Source organism: Castor canadensis, chromosome X, assembly GCF_047511655.1.
Source record: "Castor canadensis chromosome X, mCasCan1.hap1v2, whole genome shotgun sequence".
NCBI lineage: Eukaryota > Metazoa > Chordata > Mammalia > Rodentia > Castoridae > Castor > Castor canadensis.
Window position 1 is genome coordinate 95,611,306 of NC_133405.1, and position 21,299 is coordinate 95,632,604.

At 36.6% G+C, this 21,299-nt stretch overlaps 1 protein-coding gene across 3 annotated transcripts; it reads left to right on the plus strand.

The window, feature by feature from the left end:
* Positions 1 to 513: 513 nt before the first annotated feature.
* Nbdy (negative regulator of P-body association) lies at positions 514 to 19,280 on the plus strand. 3 transcript variants are annotated; one of them, XR_012444199.1, is made up of 3 exons: positions 516 to 868; positions 2,675 to 2,811; positions 18,449 to 19,280. XR_012444199.1 is itself a non-coding variant. In XM_074062516.1 (2 exons), the coding sequence occupies exon 1, from the start codon at positions 640 to 642 to the stop codon at positions 841 to 843; it is 204 nt and encodes a 67-aa protein (XP_073918617.1). In that variant the 5' UTR covers positions 514 to 639; the 3' UTR covers positions 844 to 868; positions 18,449 to 19,280. The 3 variants fall into 3 exon arrangements, 1 of the variants encoding a protein (XP_073918617.1); XR_012444200.1 differs by lacking the exon at positions 18,449 to 19,280 and adding an exon at positions 3,599 to 3,742; XM_074062516.1 differs by lacking the exon at positions 2,675 to 2,811 and having other exon boundaries at positions 514 to 868.
* The last annotated feature ends 2,019 nt before the right edge of the window (positions 19,281 to 21,299 follow it).

The following is a 21,299-nucleotide window of genomic DNA, read 5'->3' on the forward strand; positions in this document are numbered from 1 at the left end:
AATTTAATAAATTTGTAATTTTTGAAAGATTACATATTAACATATAAAGAAAAAGTGATTTTGGCTTTTATGACATGTGAATTTATTTTCTACATTCAATTTCCGTAGTCAGTTTGCTATTTTGCACTTTAGTTGAGTAGTCAACATGTTTGTATGTTGCTTTTTAAATGGTTGTACATAGTTTCATGGCTCTATACATGAATGTGTGTGTGCATGCATGTGTAACTGCATTGTGAAGCTCTTCATTTCTTTGGTTTCCACCAGCCAGCGCGACCCTTCTACACAAATATTCCTAAAATACCGGGAGCTGACAATTTAGAGGCACAGGTTGTCTGAAACTCTGCAGATTTAGTTACACTGGATCGGCCGGGCGCTATGAAAAGCTTTCTACTAAACCTACCGTATTGGTTTTTTTTACATGCCATCCTTGAAGAAAGGTTAAAACGGGATGGGGTATGGAGCGGGGCGGGCACCGTGGAGGCGGAGAGGGGATCTACGTCTCAGGATACAGGAAATACGGTAACAGCTAAACCAGGAGGAAGCCAGCTCGGCGCCTGGAGGGGATCCGCCGCCATCTCAGATCTCTCAGCCTTGCTAGGGCCCACCGGAAAAAACTGACTCCCTGGTCCTATCATACTTATGGGGGACCAACCTTGTGCCTCCGGGAGATCCACTCTCCCACCGGGAAACACGCGGGAAGCCAAACCTCCGAAAAAACGCTGCCTTCTCGCTCCGCGGTGGGATTATCCAGAAGGAACTCCCAACGGCAGTAGTACCACTCCCCCCTCCGCACCTCCTCCCGTGGCAGCCGGCCTGAAGTCGCTCCCTCCTCCGGAGAAGTGAAACAGAATTTTTCCAGCGTTACCAGGTCAGATTCTTTCCTTCTTTTTCTTTCTCATCTGGGACATCCAGGCTCTCTGAAACTCATTATTCATTTTCCCGTATCCCCTTGCCCCTTTCTCTGTTTTTTTCCCCCCACAATTTCAAAACATGCAGACATTAAATAGCTCTTTGACAAGATATGCTTGGGTAAAATGATAGATTTTTAATGACATTTGGTAATTCTTTTAAATATTTTCGATGTGATAATTGTTCTTTTTTTTTTTTTTAAATAGACTTAAATGTTTTGGTTTGTTTGAAAGTAATTGAGTGGGGCCAAGGTGGGGGCTTATAAACAAAATATAAGTTAATAAGTTAAAACTGGTGATATATATGTGGGGATTTAACATACTGTTCGCTCTAGTTGTGTGTATATTTGAAAAATTTCAGTTTAAAAAATGCTTAGTTCAACAACAAAAATGAATTTGAAGGCCTAATGCTTGTGCCCAGTACTGTGCCAACACAAGGAATTACAGGGTGAGCCTACAGAAATATGTGCCTTTCTGCGTAATGTGAGAGTTTGATAAGTTAAAAAAATATTACAATATGATAGTAAAACCCAAGTGCCATAACATTTGCTTGTTCAACAAATCCTGGAAGCCTGGAGGATGGGCCAAAGCACCCAGCCTGATAATAAGCATGAGCCATCTAAGTGGAAGGAGGAACTTTGGGTGGGCCTTCAAGGATGAGTGACAAACTGCCATGTAGAGGAAGATGGAATGCTTTTTAGGCCTAACGTTTTCAGAAAAAAAAAAGCCCAAGGCAGGATTGTCCAGGGAACAGCTTGGCAATGATTTTGAATCTATGAAGAGTAGGAAGTCACCATAGAGGTTGTAGGGCCTTGAATGTTAGGCCAAGTAGTATGCAATTTATTCCATAAGCAGTGGGAACCATAGGTGATTTTCAAGCAAGTGATATTATTTGTTCTTTAGGAATCTAGTTCTTACTATCAGAAAAGCAATATCCTATTTAAATAAACTTTACAGAATACAAAAAATAAAATAAAATTTGACCCAAGTCTCATAGATATTTATAATCCAAAGGGAGAGAGCCATCATTTTTTCATCAGTACAATAAACCTTTATGGAGCCCTTTCAATGGGTAGTCATTGTTCTTGAAATTGTAGGGGATGAATGACCAAAGCATAGTGACTGGTACAAAGCAGGAGTGAAAAATATATTTGAGTATAAGTCAGTGAATGAGAAAATAACACTGGCAACCATGGAGGTTCTAGATATCTGGTTTGGTGATAGTGCACACTTCACTTGTCATTCCACAGAGCCTCAGTTCCCTCATTTTTACCTCTGTCTCAAGGGATAATAAGGTGTAATGGTGCAGGCTATAGGGAGAGCAGTGCTCAGAAAAAAATAAAGATTATTTAGGACAAAAAGTGCAGGAGCTACATGATTTCTCCCTAGTGATTCTAATCACTGAAATTTTAATAGTCAATATATACTGAAGATTTTTTATGTCTAAAGAACTTCATATGTAAATTTATTTAATCACAACAACTTCACTAGGGAGGTTAGTATAGGCCAAGGGAAGTTTAAAACTTACCACAAGTTGTAGATACTAAGTGGCTGAGCTGGAATTTGAACTCGAATGTTTGGTTCCAGAGACTATGCTCAACACTGCTATGCAATGCACACTTTCTAATACCATGTATATGACTGCTTAATAAGAATATGTCATTGAAATGGGGGCAGAGTGGAGCATAAGTAATTGAAGTGACCAGTTAAAAAAGAGATGGACTGTAACAGAACAAATGACTTCATCTTATCTTACTATTTTTCAGTCTTTGAGGGATTACAGTATGACTCCATATCCTTGGTGCATTTGTAAAATAGTTCATCCAATGAAGACAATGAAGATTATTTACAATGCTACTCTACTTGTTCTGATGTTCTCCACCTGGAAGTTTTGATTTTAAAGGTACTCTCCTTACTGAAAATGTATAATAAGAGGAAGAATAAGAATTGATTTTGACTTATTAAAAATAACTAGCTAAACAAAACCCAAAAAGATACCACCAATGATAAAATTGAAACTATTTTTTATTAGATGAAAACATATGCACCTTAAAATAGTGTAATCTGCAAGGTGTTTTTTTAGATTTACTTCCAGTTACCTTATAGCTAGCTTCTGATGGTATTGTAAAATGCATCTTTTTAACCACATTTTCTAATTGCTGCTGGTAAATGGGAACATAGTTTTTATATATTGATTTTATATACTGAAACCTTTCTGAATTGTATTTGTTCTAATAATTTATAGGTTTTCTTGGATTATCTATTAATTATATTCTGAGTAATAGTTTCTTCCTTTCCTATATATATATTTACAGGATATATACATATATATACAGATATATATATGTGTATATATATATCTGTATATATATATACAGATACATGTATATATATATAAACTTGTCTTACTGTGCTAACTGGGATCTTCAGTAAAAGGAGATATAAAAGCAGTGGTAGGGATTCCTTGTTTTGATCTTAAATTTTACAAGTTTTCACCTTTTTAATAGATTTTCTCTTTTAGGTTTTGTATTCCTAGTTTGCTGAGAATTTTTATTATGAGTGGGTATGAAGTTTTTACACCAAATGCTTTGTATCTATTTCCATGATCATATGTTTTTCCTCCATTAATATGACAGTGTGATGAATTACATAAATTGCAATAATCAATTTTCTATTATTTTTTTTTGCAGTACTGGAGATCGAACCCAGGGTTTTATGCATGCTAGTCAAATACTTTACCCCTCGAGCCACGCCCACAGCCCTTTTGGGTTTTTTTTGTGAGATAGTGCCTCACTATCTTTGCCCAGGTTGCCCTCGAATTTGCCTCTGCCTCCCAAGTAGTTGAGATTACAGGTGTGTGCCACCAAGCATGCCTATTTTAATAACTTGTTTTTATTTCTCTTCTAGTTTTTTCCTAATTTCTTGAATTGAACTTTAGTTCATTAATTTCTCTTTTCTAAAATAAGAAGTTATGACTATAAAATTTCTTCTATCATGTTAGAAGAATTTCACAGATTTCTATGTAGTGTTATTATTATTAAATATTTATAACTTTTTAATTCCTCTTATGATTTTTTTCTTTCACCTATAAATTATTTGTTTTTTAAATTTCAAACATATAGGCCTCCTTTTTAAAAAGTCATAGTATGAAGTCATTAACACAATTATAGCTCAATTGCATCTTTTTTTCTGCTTTAAAATATTTTTTAATCCTTTTGCAGCCAAAACCAAAATTTTATACTGGCTGCTCATCCCAAAAGAACTTGGCACTATAAAACTTTTTCTTTCTTTAAATATATATACAAAGCACTGTTATTGATGGCATTACAGCTGATTTTATGCTCATGTTTTTAAACTTTTTGATATATTTCTACACTTAAAAAGTCTATGTGAATATTACAACGAGCTCCCTTAGGTATCCTGTACTCTGGATTATCTTTACATTCTCTTTTTCTCTCCTTTATTCTCTCTCCCCTTTGACAGTAATTTTCAGGTATTTTTCCCTTTACCTCTTTAATACTTCATTATGTATTTTCTCAGAATGATGTTTTTCTTTCACATAACCTCAATACTATGTCAAAGTCAAGAAATTTTACATTATTCCAATATTATCTGTGTCATATTCCAAATTCATCTGTTGTTACAATAATGGCTTTTAGAGCTCTTTTCTTTTTTTGGTTGAAGTTGAAATCCAGGATGATGCATTAAATTTAGTTTTCATATCCTTCCTGTTGTTAATCTGGAAAGTTCCCTGACATTTTCTTGCATGATATTGACAGTTTTTTTAAATAAAAAATTGTTTTGTAGAAGATTCCTCAGTTTATGTTTGTGTACCATTTCTTCATGATTATATTTTGATTATGCATGTTGGTAGGAATACCACAGAAGTCGAAGTCATATTGAATAATTTTCAGGGTGACACTGGTGGCTCATGATGCTGATTTGACCCCTTAGGAGTCATGTTAACTTTGATTACTTGTCTGAAATGGTGGGCTTCATAGATTAACCCACTTTTTTCTCTTTGTAGTTAACAGTTTTTCTGGGAATACTTTGAGACTGTGTAAATATCCTGTTCCTTATCAAACTATTTCTACTAGCTTTTACATTGATTTATAATTTTTTTTTTGGTAGGACTAGGGTTTAAACTCAGAGCTTTATGCTTGCAAAGCAGGCACTCTACCACTTGAGCCACACCTCAGTTCATTTTGCTTTGGTTGTTTTGGAGATGAGGTCTCACAAACTATTTGCCTGGGCTGGCCTCAAATCATGATCCCCCTGATCTCAGCTTTCCAAGTAGCTAGGATTATAGGTGACATTATCAATGTCACCCGGCTCCATTGATAATTTTTTACTAAATCAGTTATTACTATGATGAGTACAAAATGATCATTTTCAAGCTCCATCATTTTCACTGCATTCACTAGTTCAAATTCTACTTGAAGGGAAAGCTTTTCTCTCCATTTACTTCTTATATTTGGACACCTGGATTTTTATTTACATAAAGAGCCTTTTGGTATCATTATTTATTTTAATGTTTAAAATGTCCCACATTTAGCCAGTGGCTGCCCATTTAAATTGTCTTCTCTATCCTTTTGACATGTCCTATCATTCTTTGATAGATATTTTGACTTACTTTAGCATTTCTTTTCCTTCCTTTCAGGCTCATTTGTATTTTCCATCTCATTGATCATTTCTCTGTGGACTCTGATACTGGGAGATGGTATTTAGAAACTGAGGCATAGGTATATGGATCTTTTTATCTTAACATTTTGTTACTATTTCCCCTTTATTTTCACAGAGTGAAGACACTGTTTATATGACACTAGTTATGTAGTATTTGTCGAAATGTGTGCCTTATGTTAATTTAGTGTTTCACATGTGCCTGAAAAAAAAGTTTGTGTTTTAATTGTTGTATGTAGGGCTCTACAAATGTTCATTAAACTTGTTATTTATGTTTAGATGTTGTATAGCCCTACCAAAGTCTAGAATAGATATATCTTTTATCATTTTTAGTGACTCTTTTATCTTTTTTCATTTAAAATTCATTTCATTTGCTATTAATGTAGTTAAACCAGCTTTCATTTGTTTGGATGGCATATCTTTTTCAGTTCCTTTACTTACTCACTTTTTAAATCTTTCTTGTATTTTTCAGAAAATCTTCTGCTAACAAAGGAAATGTATTGACTTGTTTCTGAATTTACCAGTAAAATTTATAATTAGCAGTAAGGATAAGCTTTATGTATCCAAGCATTATTTTTTCTTCACTAATTTTTTAAAAATTTAAACCCTACAAAAAAAACAAAAGATATCTTTCATGTAGATTCATTAATTGTTTACATTCTACATATGTGGTTTTCTCTGTTTCTGAATATATACATACATACATATACATAGTCACATTTCTTTTTTGCTGAACCATTTAGAAGTAACTTTTAGATACCATAATACTTCATTCTTTTTTTTTTTTTGTGGTACTGGGGCTTGAACTAAGGGCCTTATGCTCACTAGGCAGGCACTCTACCATTTGAGCCATTCCACTAGCCCTAGATTGATCATTTTTAGAAGGTAAATATTAAGTTCCTTTCCTAGTAATCTTTATTTCCTGACCTGCTGCCATATCATCTAGGTCCTTTGTCTCTTGAGAACTACACCAGATTTTCTTGCATGCACTCTTTTTTAAAAAATATGTTTTTATTAGCATATAATAGTTGTACAGGGGAGTGCACTGTGATATTTACATGTGCTTATGATTCACCCCTTCTATTATTCTCCCTCATCACCCCTTCCCCATTCTTAGAACAATTTCAACATTTTCATATGTGAACAGAAAATATATCCAGCATATTCGCCCTCCTTCACCCTCTACTTGTTCCCAGCTCCTCCTACTGGCACCCACCCCTGGAAAGGACCTGTTTTACTATCCTGTCCTTCATTTTTAAAGTGTTATATTGATAGTTCAAGGGGGTTTTGCCTTGGTATTTCAGACATGTATACATCATGCTTTAATCAGATTACTTATTCTTTCTCTATTTCCCTGCTCCCCTATTATTCAACAGCTTACAATGCATTATGTTATACACAGATTGCATGCATTCTTTATTGGTTTTCTGTTGCTACCATAAGAAATTTATTACAAATTTAATGACTCAAAACAACTCATTTATTTTCTTATAATGCTATAGGTCAGAAGTACAGTGTAAGTCTTGTCAGACTAAAACAATCAAAATGTTAGCCAGCTGCATTTCTTTCCAAGGCTGTACGGGAACAATCTATGTCCTGCTTTCAGTTGTTGGCAGTATTCAATTCCTTGAAGTTGTTTGAGATTCCTGTTTTCTTACTGGATATCAGCTGACTGCTGTTTCCAGCTTCTAAAGGCTACCTGCATTCCTTGATTTGTGGTTCCCTTTCATAATCTTCAAAGCCAACAACAAGATGAGTCTATTTCACACTTAGAATTTTCCCATTTTCTTTTTTTCATCATATCTCTTTCTGACTCAGCTTGGGAAAGGTCTTCTGTTTCTAAAGTATATATGTAATTAGAGTATGCTAACCTAGCTAATGCAGAGTAAGCTCTTCTCTCTCAAAATTCTTATCCTAATCAAATTGGCAAAGTTCCTTTTCCCTTGTAAAGCAACATTAGTCACAGGTCCTGGGAGTTATGGTGTGAATATCTTTGAGTGGCCATTATTCTGTCTGCCATAGATTCCATTATAGCAGCTAGTCATAACTTGATACCCTGTATAATCATCCTTATTGTGACCCATGTCCCATAATATTGCTGCATTTGTTTTAGGTCTATAATCTGCATATAAGGGAGAATGTGCGGCTTTTGGTTTTCTAAACCCGACTAACATCACTTAAGATGATGTTCTCTAATTCCATCCATTTACCTGTGAATGACAAAATTTCATTCTTCTTTGTGGCTGAGTAAAATTCCATTGTGTATAAATACCATATTTTCTTAATCCATTCGTCAGTAGTGGGGCATCTTGGCTGTTTCCATAGCTTAGCTATTGTGAGTAGTGCTGCAATAAACATGGGTGTGCAGGTGCCTCTGGAGTAACCTAACTCACATTCCTTCAAGTATATCCCTAGGAGTGGTATTGCTGGATCGTATGGCAGATCTATTTTTAGTTTTTTAAGGAGACTCCATATTGTTTTCCATAGAGGTTGTACTAGTTTACATTCCCACTAGCAGTATATGAGGGTTCCTTTTTCCCGGCATCCTCACCAACATTTGTTGCTATTCTAACAGGAGTGAGGTGAAATCTTAGTGTGGTTTTGATTAGCATTTCCTTTATGGCCAGGGATGGTGAGCATTTTTTCATGTATTTTTTAACCATTTGGACTTTAGAAAAAGTTCTGTTCAGTTCAGTTGGCAATTTCTTTATTGGGTCATTGATTTTTGGGGAATTTAGGTTTTTGAGCTCCCTGTATATTCTGGTTATCAGTTCTTTGTCTGATGTATAGCTAGCAAAGATTTTCTCCCATTCTGTGGGTGGCCTCTTTAATTTAGAGACCATTTCTTTTGTTGTAAAGAAGCTTTTTAATTTCATGTAGTTCCATTTGTCGATCCTTTCTCTTAGATTCTGAGCCATTTGTGTTCTACTGAGGAAGTCCTTGCCTATACCTTTTGCTTCCATTGTATCCCCTGCTCTTTCCTATGCTAGCTTCAAGGTTTCAAGTCTGATATTATGGTCCTTAATCCACTTGGAGTTGATGCTTGTGCAGGGTGACAAACATGGATCTAGTTTCAGTTTTCTGCAGGCACATATCCAATTTTCCCAGCAACATTTGTTGAAGAGGCTGTCTTTTCTCTATTGTATCACATTTATGCTTTATATAGCTCTTTCTAGTGTCCATGTGAAGGATAGTGTAGAAGAAGATTGGGGTAATAAGATAGTTGAAGGAGCTGTGTTAAAAAAAAGATGCTGTGTGAAAATTCTCACAGGAATTGGTAAAGGCTTGAGTTTAGCCAATGGTAGTTGGGAGGAAGCACAGAGAAGTGGATTTGGAAAGGTTTATGAAAATAATTAGATGGTTTAAACAGAAGCAGAACCAGTAGAGGTATATATTAAGAAATTTTATTGCAATATATTGGCTTATTGGGGTTGGTTAGATAAGTCTGAAATTCATAGAGTAGGCTCTTAGAAAGGACTGGTTGAAACTGTCAGGCATAGGCTAAAACTGACACTCACAAGTAGAATTTTATTCAGGGAAGTCTTACCTCTGTTCTTAAAGCTTATCAACTGATTGAATCAGATTGACCTAGATTATCTAGGAGAATCTCCTTTACTTAAAGCGAGCTGATTATAGATGTTAATCACATCTACAAAATAATTTCTCAGCAATGCCTAGATCAGTGATTGAATAATTGAGGACTCCAGCCTAGCCAAATTGATTTGCCAAATGATAATCCACAGATGGGACTTTTAAGGAAGACAGAATAATAGGGAATGATTCTCAAGTTTTTGACTAAAGAATTATGTGAAATCAATATCTAAAATACAGAATATAAGAGAAGGAACAGGATATCGATATTTTCAGTAAGATAGCTAGGTGGGAATTCCTGACAGGTAGGTAAAGATCTCAGATTTCAAGAAACGTTTTGACTAGGTAAATAGATTAAGAAACAATTTGTATAAAGACGATGGTTAAAACTAGGAGAATAAGTTAGATACTCTAATAGAGAATACATATAGAAAAAATTATGAGTTGAGAAAATATTGGGGACCACCAATATTTAAAGATTATCTTGAGAGAGGTGAATAGGTAAAGCAGAAATAGGATGAGGGGAGAAAATGGAAGTTTGATGCTCTGATTTTTTAAAAATGCAGTGAGCAGCAATGTCTTATATAATAGAGAATTCAACATTGAAAAATGTACATTTGTAAATTAACTTCCCTGATAAGTGTAGCATGAATGGTTTCAGTGTTAGAACAGAAACCAGTTTGCAAAGAGTAATTAGGAGATGCCAAATTGAGGCGAGCTTGTGCATACCACTCATAGGAGATATTTACATGAGAAGGAAAGATAAAACTTGGTTGATAAAAACATTGAATGATGACTGTAAAAGGATTTCGAGCCAAGGGAATATAAAAAATAATGGCAGAAACTTGTTCAAGTTTATTTGCTGAAAATAATAAGAGGAAGAGACTGATGATATAAGAGATAAAAGAATTAATAAACTGGGACAGAAAAGAAATAGGCCTGCTTGTTAGATGGGGTTTCAAGAGAAGTTCCAAGAGAAGGACTTATTTTCTTATTTGGATGACACTGTGGTAGTGGTTCTCAGTGGAGGTGATATAATCTTGAGGGGATGGTTTTAAAGTTTGTGAAAAGTGTTCAAGATCATCATAGCAATTGGTGGATTTCCTGGCATATTGTGGGCAAGATCAGTGTTGCTAAAATGTCCTGCAATAAGCAGGACATCTTGCACAATGAAGAATTTTTCTACATCCCACACAACTTTTGAATATTCTATTGTATGCTTACCTATATATGAAGAACCTGTTCATATTAACTCCATTTTGTATACAGACAAGTTTTTAAATGTACCCTGACTTTTCCAGGAATGCAACTATGATGTAAACCAAGACCTTAACATTTTGTTCACAGTCTAACCAAGAATATTTTTCATTTCGAAAAGTTATATCATCTACCCAAATGATGTTGTTGGGTATTTGAAATACCAGTAATAGCACATTTGCATCAGTCAGCATTTGTAGCTGCTACATTTATAGGCATTCTCTGTGTAAATATACAGACATACTTTACTGTTCCACTTTTACATATTGAAATATCTTATTTCATTTTAAATTGCTTTCTTTGAATATCTCATTTAAAAAATTTATTTGAATTTTATCATAGTACAGTAAAATAGGCACTAAAATATTTAAGAAAGAGAGCCAGGTAGGATTTTAAAACATTGGCCCAGAAGAAGGAAGGCAAGAATGAGTAAAAATTATGGTAAGTTTTAAGTAGAAATGCAGAGATTTGTGAGAATGACTTGTACATCATGCTTAGTGGTGGAGGTTACCATTGCTCTAATTTTCAAATCCAATGAGTAGATTTCACTCCTTATCTCAGTGGACCCTTTTATAACATTTAAATTCTCTCTTCTATAATATCCTCTTCTAATTCTCTTTTTAGATATCTGAACATTGTTTTTCACTACCTATTGTGTGAATACTGCTCCTTTTCTTAGATCCTTGAATTTTGTGGATTATAAATCTCCTTACTTATTACTTTTGAGACAGGGTCACACTATGTAGCCCAGCCTGGCCTTGAACTTATGATCCTCCTGCCTAAACCTCTTGAGTGCTGAGATTACAGGTGTGTGCCATGCTTGGCTTATTTCTGCTTTAATACTCTTGTTTGGCAATCTCAACTACTGTCCTGAGTTAATATGCAGATAACTCCTAAGTTTGTATCTGAAGTCCAAGACTTCATGCCCAGCTGCAGACTCAGGTCCTCTGATGCCTCTGTGAATGTCTTATCAACACCTCAACTGAACATGGCCAAAATTGAATTATTCATCACCCTACCAGTATTGACATAATCTCTTCTGTATTCTGACACTAGGGCCTCATGTCATGTTTCTCCTCTCTCTCACCTCTATTTTTTAATCTCTCTTGAAGTCATAATGAACGTTCCTTCAACATATCTCATGAATTTGTCATTTCTTTTCCATTCTCTGAGCTTTTCCTATACCTGGTTTAGACCTTCACTGTTACTGTCCTAAATATAACAATACTTTTCTAAGTGCTCTCCTGCCCACCCTACTGCCTATTGACTCCTGGTATAACCTTTATAATGATCTCTTAAATAAATATCTAACTATATTGTTTCCTTACTTAAAATTCTTTCATGATTTCCTGCTTTCTATGATAAAGTCTTAGCATGGCTTAAAAGATTCTATATGGCATGTCTTTTACTCAAACCTTGTCTATACATAAGCTTTTTATTGTATCTTGTATGCCACTAGGATTTTCTTGAACTTGTTATTAGTTCATTTCCATTTCTTTGTGTATTTGGCTCCCTAACATCTTAACCTTGCCTACCTCACAGACTTAATTTATTAAAAAATCTGCTTATCTGTTATGGCCTCAGGAAATTTTACTCTTATTTCCTTCCTCTGCTTTAAGAATTACAACTGTTTTGTTGTTTCTGTGCCTGCTATTTGTCTAAATTTGTTCATATCAAATACCAAAATGGTAGTGTACATTGACATCTCAGTATAGCATAATTCCATCTGGTCGATTATGAATCTGAAAGAGGTGATATAGAATGTACAACTGAAGGTTGTTAGTTTTGTGACCTTTGCATTTTTAAAATTACACTAAAACTTATAGTTGGCCTTGGGGTCATAAAGATCTCTGGCCATTGGAGTGTGCTGATGGCATAGCAAGGGCAAGAGTCAGGCACATTTTTTTCCATCTGTGGGGGTTGATCAGATCTTTGAACTCTAACTAAAGGGGGTTCTCATTGACAAGAGTCTTCTTGATGCTGTGACTTTTACCCACAGAGGAGGCAGCTTGTGTTGCCTTCTCACTCCTTGTGTAAGTTACCACCCAGTAAAGAGTCCCAGACCTAGATCCATGAAACATCTGCCTAGCATCATCTTCTTCCTCTTCATCCTCCTCATCCTTCTCCTCATGCTTCCTCTACTCCTGCTTTTGCTTCTCCTCTACCTCCTGCATTATACTAGGTAAATAGGAAAGAGGAAGTCTTCTGCAGAGAAGCCAGGAATCTCTTAGGTGTGTGATGGTCTTCCCAATGCTCTAGTAAAAGCCAGGCCTGCCCATGCAAAGTCAAACTTGAGCGAGCTGCTTAGTACCTTCTGTGAGGGACATTCCTCACAGAATGTCCACCCTGTGGCTACAGGGTGGGCTGGCTTTTTCTGGCTGCTTGTTTGGGTCAACTCAAGGTGTGGTCTTCAGCTGAATCCCCAGGAAGCACGGTCCTACAGAAAAATGATGAGCAAACCTGCACTTTGAACTGTGTGAAGCAGATCTGTGGTTTGAATCCTCCCATTATGTCATAGTGAGCTAGATGTGTCCTTTGTCTTTTCCTTCATGCAAGAGCAAGGGGCAAGGGAAATGGGGAGGGCCAATAGAAGGTTGTTGCCTAAATAGGATTCCTACAGGGTCTCCAGCCTTCTGGTCCCTTGGTCATTAGTCCTGTGAGTTTGGCGGTCCAAATGGGGCAGGGTTCTTACTGTCTTTGCCTTCTCCACAGTTTTTTTTAAGTTGAAAAGGATAGAAGACCACCATGGTATGGAGGTGCAGGAATAGGGTTGTATTTGGCATCTGCAGAGCCATACTGACAAGTAGAAAGTGTTTCTGGTGAGGGCAACTAACTGGGCACAAGAGCTAGAGTTAACCCAGCAGTTGAAAGGAGATGGGGGGTCCTTCTGAGGGTGAAGTTGGACAGCTCTCTTCTCATTGGCACTTCACCCATGCTCATTTCGAGAAGGAAAGCCACTCTGGCTCCACTGCTAGAGAACCCTCTGGGAAAGAAAAGGCAGGCCTGGGTTGCCCACAGTGACTGTCATTGGCAGTTATGTGGAACTGCCAAATGTAAATTGGGTCCTCCCCCAGACCTCTCTGAACCTGTGCTTCTGGTGAGGAAAGAGGCCTTCTTGCATTGATGTGGTGTGGCCCCCAGGCAGGGGCACCCCACAACTTCTCATAGAGGATGCCAGAGTCGGTGGGTCCAGTGGGTCCAATATCTGCAGCCAGTGGCCTGTGGCTTCCCTTGGGTTCACTCCAAAATGGCTGATGGAAAAACTCTGCCCCCTGGGCTAATTAATCTTGCTGCTGCTGCTGCTGCCTGTGTTCTACAGGACCCCTAGAGCCCCTGCTTCCTCCACGGACCTGCTGGCAGGTTGGCTCCCTTCTGGGCCTTTGACAACAGGTCAGGGAAATTCTGGCTTGGCTGGAGTCCACTGAGCCCAGTCTGTCCTTGTTCACCCCCATGCCTGCCACCTGGAAGAAGGCAGGTACCTAGACTTTTCAGACACTGTTTCCACTGGATGACATGGTGGCTTGACAATAGACAGTTACTTCTTTCCCTACTCCCACCTTGCCTTCCTCTCTTTCTTTTTGGGGCCTGAAAAACACCAGTTATAGCGCACCTATCTCACATTTAGCTGGGCTTATTACCTTGTTGGCCACTTTGGGAGCAAATCTATAAGAGTAACCAGACCCTCCCCTTCTTCCTTCTCTCTAGATTCACTTATTGGTATGAGTGTACACAGACCACTAACCAGAAATTAATCCCATGCATGGAGTGGGGGTGGGGGCCTTGCACATTCCTCTATGTAGCTGTGCCTACCTCCTAGAAAAGAACATGGGCCTCTTGCTTACAGATACTTCACTTCTCCCAGGGCAGCAAACTCCCTTGTGCAAGGGCTACAGACTGGGGTCAAAGCAGCCAGGTCCCACAGGGCTGCAGCAGTACCTGAACCATCCTGCAGATTGGGACAAGCCATGGATTTCAGGTGGGGCACCCAAGACCTCCCAGTGGCATCTGCTGTCCTGCACAGGACCCTGGGCATTCATTTGTGCCCCATATGGGTGGTCCACAAGGGATGGGTTTCATAGGTGGCTCTCCCCAGAAGGCTACTGGTGTGTTCACACCAATGCATTGGCTTACAAGTTGGGATCTTGGTTTGCCTGCACACAGGAGTATCTAGCTAGGTTGGGCAGCTTAAGTTCCACACCAGGGAGCAAGTTTCTCTGTCATGCTTAGTTAATCCATATCCTCTCCATGTTTTAAGCCTTTGGGATGGGTGTGGAGGTTGAGTTGGGAGTAGTGGAGGAGTACTTTTGGAGGTGGTGTGTCAAGGGGGTGAGTTGGCACAAAACAAATCTCTGGATTTGTTTTAGCAAGAGCTAAACCTGAGCTCTTGCACTGCACATCAATCACTGTGGAAATTAAAGAAGTTGGAGAATAAATTAGACTACCACTTTAAGGGTTTCCTTGCAGACAGGTCAACTCAAGGAACAGAACCTTTATAGCGGGACAGTTCAGAAGCCAAGCAGCGGTCACCTTGCTGTGAGGGTTCCATATTCATGAGGAAAGCAGTATGCCACATAACCCTTGTGCTTTCCACAATATGTCAGATTCCTTCTGTCTTCACTTGGGTCTTGGTGGAGGCATAGGCCACACTGGGAATGCAAGGAGCTTTGTGAAAAATTTGAAAGTTGACCTACCAGGGCATTGCAGCCCTTGAGACTATCCTGTGGACTCTGAGGAGTCAACATTTTGTCTACTCTTGGGTGCTCCTGGTTGTAGAGCAACAGTTAAATCTGTGGGGGAAAAGCCAAAAACCAAAACCACACAAAGAGCCATCTTCATCCTGTCACATATAAACTACTGTGGATTATTTCCCGATCTGTACTAAACACAAGGCCACCTCCAGCACTTGTTTAGAGAAAAGGTGGGAAGAAAGAAGTACAGGGATCTGAATAAACAAGTGGTGGAATCCACCCCTGTTTGTGTCACAGATCATCTTTCTTTAACATTTATTTGCAGTCACTTTCTTCATCATGTTCCTTTCTGTCCCCTTTTTCATTTTTGTCCTATTTCCTCATAGTGTGTTATAATATAGATACCATTTCTTTTACTTCAGTATATTTTGTGGACTTTAATTTTTTTCTATTTGAGGAATAAATTTCTCTGACTCATCCATATTGACTATATAAATTGCCATTCATTGGTATAAATGAATATTTTCCATCAATACATTGGCCACAATGTATTTGTTTTCACATTATTTTTTTCTTCTTTGCTTTTGTGTTTTCTCTGTTGTTCCCCTGGGGACTATAGGCTGTTTTAGAAATTAAAGAATATTAATTTTTTAGCATTTAAAATTATGCTTAGTTATTTGATAATTAATGCATTTATATTTCTTCATAATCATATGTTATTAAACTTTTCTTTCATAGTATCAGTTAATGTGACAAATAATTTCCTTGCCTGTGCTGACCAACCTCGCTTGTAGAGAATATTTTGTATTATTCTGTAACTTTAGTTAGTCAAAGCAATTTGTAAGTTACTTGATATTATGTACAAATCTAGTAGGGAATAATATTTTCCTTTTTACTATGTGTTAAACATTCTTTTGCTTTATAAATTGTACTTTTTGAGTTTTCATCATGTGTAAAAGCCAGCTATAACCATATTGAAAAATATTTTATGAAAATACTGCTTACATCAGTTTTTTGAGACAGAGAATCACCATGTAGCCCGGAACTCGATGTAGCCTAGAACTTGTGATCCTTTCTGCCTCAGCCTCCTGAGTGCTGGAATTGCAAACATGTGCTACCACATTAACTTTGCTTAAATCAATTTTTCTTACATAAAAAACCACAATTTTATAAAGTATGTGACTTGGTTTGGATACATCTTCCTTATCAGTCATGACAATCTAAATCTAATAGACATCAAAGCAATCTTGCCTTTTAAAAAATAAAAATATTTAAATACTTTTAAACACATAAACACTGTATCATGAATTAGGTGATTAGTTCATTGGTAGAGCACTTGCCTAGCTTGTGCAGGGCCCTGGATTTGCTCCTCATTGCCACAACACCCCCCGCCAACAAAAACCCTCATAAAAACCACTGCAGAGATTAATGTAACTTTTACATAGACCTTCCATAGAGATTAAAATATAATTAATCTTTGAGCATGAAAATAATTAGAAATTTATCATGAGAAAGGATTAAAGATGAATAAATTACTTAAGATGTTTATACACCCTTGTAATTATGTTAGTGCATAATAAATACCAAGTTTGATTTATCAATTTCATATTTTTTTGTTTGAGGTGCTTGGTCTGTTTAAAACATGGAGGGAAGAATGGTTTACTATACTCACTTTAAGAGCCTTCTGAGCACTGCAATTATAGGCCTGTGCTACCATGTCCAGCCTACTAATATGTTATATGAATTCATTTTTAAATAGTAAACAGGAAACCTTACATATTTGTCAATATATTTGCTTATGGTAGTTATAGAAAAACTGTGAAGCATGTGCTCCAGTTTTTACATCTATTGACCTTCCCAGACTTGGAATGGTGTTTGTTGGAGGAGGTTACTAATCTTTATACATTTTTACATTGTTTCCCTTGTTTCTATGCCTATTACTTTTCACATAAGGTTTTTGTTTATAAAGCATTCAAACTTCTTTATGAAGAAAGACATCATAAATAATTGTCTTTATGAAGAAAGGCAATTGATAAACAGTGTGGTTATATTTAAAAGATATATAATGAATAATTCACTAGTTCTAAGAATATATTAAACAGTCTTGTCTTTTAACACAACCCAACCTGATTAAAAAATGGTCAAAGAACAGACAGTACATAGAGGATAAAAAGTAAATGGCCAATAGTGATAAACTTAGTTGACGTCACTACTAGCCCAATCATATTTGCAATAATCAAAATTTTCCATAATCCCTAGTCTTAGAAATGGTAGTGTGAACTGCACACTGTGTGAATTATATACTATGAAAGTATATAATTTTGAAGTATTTTACCAGTATCATAAATTTTATGTATACATTTTGACTCATTCCATTTATGGAACTTATGCAAATAATCCTACATATGAACAAATTTACTTCATTATTTTTAATGAATAAAAGTTGCAGTCATACTAAATGCCTTTAAATAGGAATGATTTAAAGTTAAATTATGCTGTCACACAATGTAATATTGTGAGGCAGTTGAAATATTGGGGTAAGTTAATTTTGCTGAAGAAAAGTTATTAAGGGAGCTCAATGTGGTAGGACAGAATTGTAATTCCAGCACAGCTACATGTTGAGACCCTCTCTCAAAAGTAAAAAAGGAAAGGAAAACATAATTAAGACCTTTTTTAAGTGAGTCAAAACAAACTGTAGAAGAGGATGTATATATACATATATATGGATATTATATGTATATATGGATATTATAAACTCTAAATCTAAAACTTTATATTACTGCAACTACTCTGTGTGTCAATATTTAAATACATAGGAAGTGGTCTAGAAAAATTGCTACCTATGTTTTTGTCTGGAGATAGGAGGAAGATTGAGGAATTGTAAGAGTTTGGTGCCAAGAGGAATTTTGTTATTTAAACACGAATTTTTTGAAGATAGAAGAATGTGTCAAGGGTCAGTGAGAGAACATTGTGACTGATAGATCAATGATGGAAGTCTAGAACAGCAAGAATCACAGAAGTAGATATCCCAGCAATTTTGGGGGGAGGGGGAATATGATTTTGGTGGCAGAAATATCTGGTTCACCTGACAGATAAATCTTCATTTTGTAGTCACATATATCAGATACCAAGCTAGATGTAGGTTATCAGTATTCTATATTTTGATTTAATGTTTATCAAGAACTCTTAATTGTTTTGCTTCTCCTGTCTTGCTTAGAAGGAAAAGTGAGGTATTAGCCTACTTAACAGACATATCTGACCTATATAATATTTTCACTTCTCATTATAAAATTAATAAATTTTTCTTCTTTTTATGTCTTTCAGTTTTATGATATAATGAGTGTGATTTCACCTCCTGAATTTGGATGGATTATGGGACACATGGGCAAGATTGGGTTGTAGACTTCTAAGATTGAAGGTCATGGCCTGCATTATGGTGAACTCACCAAAGCAACTAATGCCCATGAGATGGTCCTGCAGCAGCTAACCAGTGCTCTCTTTTGGTGATACCCAGTTCTTGCTGTATAACTTTAAAATTCTATAAATCCATTGAGGTTCAAATAAATTTTGTCTCATTATTGTGTTAGAACTACATGAGCATTACCTAGTAAATTGTTAATTTTAAGTAAAAATTTCATAAGAACTCCAAATATAAAAAATATTACTAAAATTAATATCAAAATGTGACTTTCCTACACATGGCCATCTATTCATTCACTGTAGTGTGAATATATCAGGAAAGGAATGCAAGGGTAATATAAAAAAGAATTTAGTTTCCAATACATTTTCTTCACTTTAATGCCAATATGGTATTTGTATTCTATCATACTAATCTTCCTCCTATATTTTTCTACATCTTAACTACTTTCCTGATTAAGATGATTTGTGTTTATTTTTTTCTAATTTTCTACTTTCCTTCTAAAATGCTCAATACTCCATAGAATATCCTAATTAAAACCATTTATAAAAATTATAGTGAAGAAGCATGAGAATGGGAAAACTTTAGTCAAGAGCTTTCAGTAGTTTGTAGCTTATTAATTGTTCAGAAATTAGTGATTTATAGGAAATTTGTGTACAGACTAATAACTGTCAGGGATGTAAAAAAAGGAGAATTTTATCTTTTGAATTACAATAAAAATTAAGTGTGTCTTTCTAAGTATATAGTGTATCTGAAAATGTCATAACCATGGCCCATTTATTAAAATGTAAGATAATCACAATTTCTTCAAATAAGCAATTAAAGCTGACATTATAAAATAAATATTTATAGAGGTTGTGAAATGTGAACATTTTACTCAACCCACTGAAATCAGTCCCTGGCCTAAGAATCAAAGGTTCTGAAAAAACTACAAATGGAAGTATAGTGATAATCATGTATATACCAGACTTATATTATGCACTCTTAATACATTATCAACAATTACTTTAAAGATAGTATGATATCTCTAATAGTACTTCAGAGTTGTAAAACTATTGAGCCAACCCAAACATACAATCACAGGCATCTTGTTCAAAGTGACATCTGGTGAAAGACATTCCATGATCAGAAGGCTAAATATTGTAAAGATGATGGTACTTCCCAAACCAACCAAATATTCAATGCAATCCCTATCAAAATTCAATTTGCTTTCTTTGAGGAAATTTCTAAGGTGGTCATAAAATCATGAAATCACAATGAACCCACAATAGCCAAAAAATCTTGAACTGGACAAAATTGGATAATTTCCATTTCCAAATTTCAAAACTCACTGCAAAGGTACAATAAGCAAACTAATACTGTTAATCAGTTAGATAGAATTAAATGCCCAGAAATGAACCCTCATGTTTATAGAATTTTTGATAAAGGAGCTAAGGCTCATGGGGAAAGAACAGTTTTTAACAAATGGTGCTGTGACAACCGGATATTTGTATGCAAAAGAATGAAGTTAGACCCCCTACTTCACACAGCATTCAGAAATGAACTTAAAATATATCAAAGGCCTATTTGCAAAGGCTACACTAAAAACTTTCCTTTTAGAAGGAAACAGATATTTGTGACCTTGAATTAGGCACTGTATTTTTTAAATATATGACAAGTGACAAATCAGATAAATGACATGATTGAAATTAAAAACGTCAGAGGATATTATCAGGCAGGGAAGGTGGTGGATTGAAGACACACATGTGCAGCACTTGCCTGTGTCGACCCAAGATTGAAACATGTGCATGGTTGCAGGGAGAAGTGGGACAGCAAAGAAAAGTCATAGTAAACAGTAGACATAGACCAGGTAATATCCAGAGATACTGCACTTTAGATATGTAAATGAAACAACTCTAACATTGGGCACTTGGCAACAGGGTAAGGAAAGGGGAAAATCCCCTTCAATAGAGCCTTCTGCCAAAGAAGGAAATCCTCAGTTCCACATGCACAAAATCTGGCACCATGCAAAAATACAGTTTAAAACAGGAGGTCTGTGATCCACACTGCAGAAGCCATTTCCATGCACTAGCTTACAGACTGGTACTGTGGACGGGGGTAGGGAAGAACCATCTCAAGAGGGAGTCTTACCATCAAACCTTACAACTGGGGGATCAGAGACACCTGCATTTTTATAGCTCCAATCCCTATGGCCTCTCCTCTTCACTGGCTAAGTGAGGGACCATCCTGAGAGTCACTGTGGGCCCAGGAAGCTGGTTGTGGCTTGGATGCAGATTGGAGGAAACAGGTCTATGTGGTGGAAGTGGTGGGCTGAGCTGAATAGGGAAACAGAAGATGCTTCCACTTGGGAGAGGCAGTCTAAACTCTAGAATGAGGACAGAGATTGGTCTGGCCAGGGCAGTTGGGAATCATTCAACATCTGTGCCTTGCCTCCACTCCAGAGCAGATTGCTTTGGTTTGATCATCTTCTCAATTCCTTAGAGCCCCAGAGTTTTGGAAACAAAGCTACTGATTGCGAATTTCCCACACCCATGCAGGCACTGGAGAATTATGGGGGGAATCCAACTGGGGGTCCACAGGTTTGGCCAGTATGAGTGATTTGAGGGTAGCTCCTGCATTCATCATGTTCCTGGGTCCAGGTAGAGACATCACTGGCACAAATTCAATAGTAGCTGTCACTGTGCTATTGAGACAAAAACTTAGGAGATAAGTGGTCAGGCAGAACAGGAATAGGGGAACATGATGGAAACTTACTAA